The following is a 6,803-nucleotide window of genomic DNA, read 5'->3' on the forward strand; positions in this document are numbered from 1 at the left end:
TCCGCTTTACATTTTCACATTTTGTTTCTGTGAGCAAAGCCCACAGACTGAAAGACTGAAAGACTGAAAAGTCATTACGAGAGTTACTTAACGAATATCACGTATCTGATTTTCCGTTGAAGGTTATCGTAATTCCCTTAAAAGGACCATCTCATCCAATATATGGCAATTCATTGGCGTATCCGTTCTTGGATACACCAACTTGTGAATGCGCTTTAACTGGACTCATTTCTTCCGCTAGGTTACCTGCCGCGTCAAATTACCATTAATGCACGTGCCTGACCACTGGTAGAGGCCTGCAGTACCATATATCGCCTTGTGCGATACCACCCTTTTCATTCCGGAGAATAAAACAGTGGCGTCATTTTTATACTCCATTGCTCAAATGTCATATGCTAATATACTTCCTTGTTTGCTCATGTGGGAAGAAATACAGAAGTCATTCGATTTGTAATTTTGCAAAATACAGCAGCATAAAGTCACATCGACATAGTCAAAATATATTTTTTCTACTTTCAGTGACAATTGAAACGTCACTTCCTATCCCGGTATTTGCTTTTTTTAGCAGGCTAGCAGATGTACCATGAATGCTTTGCTGGAGGGTGCATAATGTTTTATTAAATTGTTCTGCATCCTTCGTGCATCGTCAGTGCCACACGCACAAATATAAAATTATGCCGCATACACAAACGTGGTGCGAGAGTTAAGGACATTTCGCCCGTCATCCCACATCTGTCATGACCACTGGCGCTTTGACGCCTCCTTTACATGCCATCCACACGCCAAGGGCTCTGGCGAGCGCACAAGCTACTCCAAATGTTACCGAATCCTCATGTAAGGTATAAATGGACCATGTTTGGTGGATATTCACCCACGTCAATTTGTTGATTTCCTGTGTTGAGTGCTGTAGACCTTTTAAATCATTACAGAAGAATTACAAGCATACAAGTACAATGTTGCTGTGCAACCTGTGCAATAGTAATGCAGTGGAAATAGAATAAAAAGGGAAAATATTAACAAGTACCTATCTATTGCCAAAGTTTCATTTTAGCTGGATGCATATAGCTTACATCAAGCAATATCTTTGGTTCCTGATTTTAGAGGATTTATTTATTAGGTGTCGATTCTTAAAGATTCATCAATTTTGGAGGGGGAATAAAGAAAGTAATAATAGGGGAAGCAATTTTGTTCTGGCAACACGTGAAAATGGTTCAGTTGAAGCGGCGTACTTAATTTAAAGTTGGTGTTAAACTCAAATTTGGGTGACTGACTAGGTGAACGGAAAGGATAGTGTTGCGATAGAGTTAGTTGTATTAAAGCTGCTCAGACCGTAGCCTGGACCCCAAAAATCTGTGCTACGCCTTCTGCCAACAAAAAACACGCTCCTGCCTAGTTTTTCAACTCTAAAATGCAAAGCCACCCACTGGGGTTAAATGGTATTGCTAAGAACGTCAGGGGTAATGTTAGTTCTGTGGTGACAGAAAAGGTTAGTAGATTGCTGGACATTGCAGTTATGTTGTAAGACATGAAAGCGTCAGTTTTCCACAGCAGCGTACATGAGTGTCACTCACCCATATCCATTTGTGAACGTGATCTGTTCATCAGAAACTTTAATTAATGCACATGTGGCTGAGTTATGTGCTATATGACCTATTTGTGCATACCTTGGAACTGGAACCACTGTAGGTTATTGGTCTAACGTTACGTTTCTGAATTGATGTCCCTTTTCATTATTTCAGGGACCATTTAGTGGCACTTTACATTTCATTTGTTTTCAATTCGCTTCATCCCTGTAAGGTGGAAAGTTGAAAATCCGGTGCGGTCGTGATCTATGTCTTGGTGGAAATTTCTGACCCAACCCAATGTGACCCGGGATTGACCCAGATTCCGTGGACTATTCCAATCCGTGAAATGTTCTAGCTCGCAGACAGTTAATTATGTTAGACATCGCATACACGCGCGGCTGGAGATGTGCCGCGGGTGGAGATGTACCGCGGCTGGAGATGTGCCGCGGGTGGAGATGTACCGCGGATGGAGATGTGCCGCGGGTCGCGAGGCCACGTCTGGAGATATGCCAAAGGTCGCGAGACCACGGCGGCTGGTGATGTGCCGCGGGTCGCGAGACCGCGTCTGGAGATGTACCGTGGGTGGTGATGTACCGCGGATGGAGATGTGCCGCGGGTCGCGAGACCGCGGTTGGAGATGTACCGCGCGTGGAGATGTACCGCGGATGGAGTTGTGCCGCGGGTCGCGAGGCCACGTCTGGAGATATGCCAAAGGTCGCGAGACCGCGTCTGGAGATGTGCCGCGGGTCGCGAGACCGCGTCTGGAGATGTACCGTGGGTGGAGATGTACCGCGGTTAGAGGTGTACCGCGGGTGGAGATGTACCACGGTTGGAAATGTACCGCGGGTGGAGATGTACTACGGTTGGAGATGTGTTGCGGGTCTCGAGACCGCGTCTGGAGATATGCCAAAGGTTGCGAGACCGGCCTATGCATGTTTCGCCAGGTTCAAAGGAGATAACCCAGCAAGCAGTGTACCAGGCAGTCGATTATGTATGCCACATACTGATTACATGCTTAAAGGCATGCCGACTACAAGGTCGTGCAGTGTTCATTATTCCATGCTATGTTAGCCTTAGCTGTCTCCCAACAACGGTCTACGATACGGGCTGCGCGACTAAAATACGCTAGCAGGATGTGTGGTAACAAAATCTGGGCAGCTTCAAGCTATATGGCTTAGAGAAGCTGATTTCTTTGGATTGGGCGCTCTGTTTCGGACCGTACAAAATATGCCATATCACGTAGAGCATGAGTGCGTTTGAATTTGTACCTTCCGGAACATCTGGACATAATCTAAACCTTTCAAACAAACCGTTTTTTGGTGAACGACAGTTTTTCACGGAGCGATCGGTCCGCCTTGTTTCTGTAAGTGATATCTTAAGGTATCTGCCATCCACAGGTGGATCGGTTTTCTGGATGCAAACCGGGTCGCGCTGGTAAAAGGCGAACGGATCTTCCTTGACAGACGACGATGCTTGTCGATAGCAAATGAATGACACGCACTCGTCGAAGTGTATTGCAACGAGGTATTCACGGTTGAAACAAAAGCACATAATCGGGTGCCAAATGGCATGCTCCCTTGGAGTTTCGCGTTTCACCTTCACCATCATCAATTGTTTTGCTGAGTTCGTGCCTTCTGGCTTCGTTAGCTGTTACCAGAAAGACACGACATTATGCTGCGTGTAGACGGGATGCGTAATGACGCCTTAAAATGTTTTTAGGCTGCTCAGATGTTGGCTGCTGGCTGGCAGCCACAGGAACAAACACGATAGTATTTTTAAATTTAGCCCCAAAAACCGGGACATACCCTCGTTTCCACCGACTGACATGACAGACTAACGAGAGCGGATAGCGTGTGACATCTGTACAAATTGGTGAGGATGTGTACATTTGCCTATCACATTATTTCACATTATGTTAAGGAACAAACTAGGAAGTAGACTCCCGCATATGGCTGTTCAGCACGACGCATTTCCCAAATCTGGCGAAATGTAGCACGTCATGAATGATTGATAAAGGCGCATACGTTACGTCCTCAGGTCGCTGAGAAGCATGAGATCTCTCAGTCTCCCCATACACGTTCCATCACCGTAGAAACATGAACATGACCTTGTGAGAAAAACACTTCCCGGGAAGGTCCCTACCAGGTACATTCCATCGCAATGATGCTACAAGCCAACGCAATTCGCATCACTACAAACCGATTCTACCGATTCTAAACCCCTGTGGCTATTCACGCGCTAACGGAGTCAGAAGCAGTATTTCATTCCGGTGTATCAACGCGGGACATCGATGGCTTTGAGGCTGGGAGCGACTCAGCGACATGAAGTGGAAACTCGGCTACCTTTTCAGCGTTCTGAAACAGATGCTGAATCTGTTCCAGCGAGAGACCCCTTGTTTCCTTCAGACAAAATGTGGCAAACAACACCTGGCACAGGCTTACCAGCGAGTGGATGACGAAGCCTCCACCCAGACCAATCCCATCTCTGATTAGTGGGTACATCTTTAACAGCACAAATCCACTCAAATTCAGCACAACGAGGACGATGTTTGCGCCCAAGGTGCGCGTCTTGTTGGGCAGCAGCTCGGTGACGTAGTTAAATGCAACGTTGGCGAGCATGCCGACAAAGGCCACTTGCGTCAGGCCTGCGCCCGCCAGTACAATCCAGCCGAGACGCTCCTGGGACTCCGCGGCCAGGAAGAAGTACGCGGCGACCGTGGCGCAGCCGATAGCAGAGAGCACGCCGCCCAGACGCAGCACCGGTAGCCGGCCGTATCTTTCGATGATGATGCCGCCGGGCACGCAGACGAGCGCAGCGAGCGCAGCCGGCAGCGTGGCTCGCTGGTACTCGCTTAGCGGTAGCCGCACCGGTGTCATCACAAAGGCGGTGAAGAGAACCAGCGTGGCACCGCCGCACCAAGCGAACAGCACCATCTGGATGGAAGCCAGTAGCAGCGGGCGCCACGTGCCTGGCTGACGCAGCAGCGTCCACACGGGCAGTGCGGCGCCGTCCGCATGTGCGTGCTGCAGTGAATCGTGGATACTGCGTACCTCGGCAGCGGCGTCCACCTGCGTGCCACGGAAGAACTGGATGGAGCGCATGGCTTCCTCCTCCGAGTGGCCGCGCGAGAGCAGCCACTTGGCCGAGTTCGGCAGGAAGAGGAGACCGGAGAGGCAAAGCGCGGCCGGCACCACGCCTACCACGATGAACAGCACCTGCCAGTGGAGCAGCGGCGCCACGGCCAGCACCAGCACCTGGCCCAGGTAAACCATGAAGTTCAACAGGGCGCTGAAGAGGGCACGGCGCTTGGGCGGCACAATCTCAGACACGTAACCACGCACGCAGCCCTCGGATAGGCCGAGCGCCACGAACATGACCACCCGTCCGCTCAGCGTCCAGCCGAAGTGGCCGCCGAAGCCGACCGCCAGCGAGCCGAGCGCGTACAGCGGCATGGTGAGCAGCAGCAGGCGCCGCACGCCTAAAACGGGCGCCACCGGCGCGCCCAACAGGCCACCGAGTACGCCACCCAGCGAGGTGGCGGCGATCGACCAATTGAGCTGGTCGGCGCTGAGAAAGCCGCCGGGATCGCCCGGCACCTGGATGAGGGTGACGCTGTGCATACCGAAGTTCAAGCCCACGGCCAACAGCAGCTCACCGAGGACCACAAAGGCCAACACCTGCAAGGAAGAAAAGATGCTGTGATGATCGCATGTCTTTTTAATGGCTGTCTTATATCTTGTGTCTTATCCTGTCTTATTAATGGCGGATATCTTAGAGTGCAAACAGTTGCAACAAGTTTTCTTTAATTTTCCTTTCTTTTTAAGTGTCACTGGAAAACAAACCACAATTGGGAACGGTCAAAACGTGGTTACGGTCATTCACAGGGTATTATTTACTTCTTGTTCAAAAATCAATTTTTTCCTGCCTGCCCATCACCCGCATAATCGGTGACGACAGGGTCCTAGAACTGCAGACTTTTGGTGTAAACCAACACCCTATGAGGAGGAATTTTTCACTCCTTTTCCCCATATTTTATGTGAGTTTTTCACTCCTGCCTGACTGTCTAATCGCACACGCCAAACCCCTTTTTACCTTTCTGAGGTTTTCAGATGTCATCCAAAACCGAGCTCACTTGAAGCCACCAAGCAAAAACCAAGCTCCACAAAACCTGGACGCCTATGGCTATGTCCTGCCTCACGTACATCTGAATCATGTCTATGTATGCACAGAGCAAGGGCGCCAGGTACCTCCAAGCCCGAGAGCCCCAACGGCTCCAGCCGCTTGCACGCATTAAGTTTGGTTTGTTTACAAAACTCGTCGCAATCTGAAGCTGTGCGCCAAATGCAAGTTTTTCACGCATCCCCTGTTTTTTTGGTCTCACCACCGCACCACGAAAGCAGAGCCTGGTGCAAACACCAGTAAGGCGTGGTAGATAATTTTGCTCCACGCATTCCTCTTTTCCCGAGGAAACTTGACCATTATATTGCATCACTCCCGAAATGCAGGAGAGAAAAGTTCAAGAAATAGTTTCTAAATTAAAATTACCCGATGAATATCACCATTTGAGCACTCGTATTAACATATTTTAAGTCAAACCAGCTGATAACAAAATTTTTCCAGAAAAGTATTCGTCTTCATATTTATTTAGTTCCTTTTGTTTTTCTTGGTATCACACGAGTGTGATACAACTTTACTCTTCCTTCCTTTTCGATTGCCTTTAGAGGTACAATCTGCTGCTTAAAATTTTGACCATTTTCTCTGCAAGATACTCCAACTGCAAACTTGTACGTGTTTCATACATAAATTGGATTAATTTCGCAAGTCGCCCAAACAAGTGTGATATGCACCCAGACGTGAACAATTTACAGGGAATGAAGGAAACAATTTGAAGCACAGAACTTATTTTTACCGCCATTTTTGCCCTCTTTAACCCTCGGTCGACCGTTTGCATGGCGCATGGCAGTGCTCAACAACGATAAATTAAAGCCTTTCGAATGTCTGACTCACCAGGCTACCTGGCAAGGCTAACATAATGCTTCCATATAGAGTCTTGGGACAGACCTGACGCAGCTAATACAGAAGTGTTTGATAGCGAAATTTTACCCTCTGGAATTGCTTATCATGCACGCCTCTTACTTGTTTCGCATTTTAATCTCATACGTTGGTGGGCATGGTCGATATTTATATTTGGAAGGAGAGTGGAATGACTGGCAGCAGACCATGCACAAGGTACTGACT

General features: G+C 48.7%; 1 protein-coding gene across 1 annotated transcript; it reads right to left on the minus strand.

Moving 5' to 3' along the window:
- Positions 1 to 237: 237 nt before the first annotated feature.
- LOC119113506 (putative metabolite transport protein CsbC) lies at positions 238 to 4,939 on the minus strand. Its single transcript, XM_037237810.1, has 3 exons — positions 4,616 to 4,939; positions 4,007 to 4,537; positions 238 to 246 (listed from the first exon to the last, which is right to left on the minus strand). The coding sequence occupies exons 1-3, from the start codon at positions 4,937 to 4,939 to the stop codon at positions 238 to 240; spliced, it is 864 nt and encodes a 287-aa protein (XP_037093705.1).
- Positions 4,940 to 6,803: the final 1,864 nt, after the last annotated feature.

This window comes from Pollicipes pollicipes, unplaced genomic scaffold (genome assembly GCF_011947565.3).
Source record: "Pollicipes pollicipes isolate AB1234 unplaced genomic scaffold, Ppol_2.1 Scaffold_7262;HRSCAF=8765_pilon_pilon_pilon, whole genome shotgun sequence".
Classification (NCBI taxonomy): domain Eukaryota; kingdom Metazoa; phylum Arthropoda; class Thecostraca; order Pollicipedomorpha; family Pollicipedidae; genus Pollicipes; species Pollicipes pollicipes.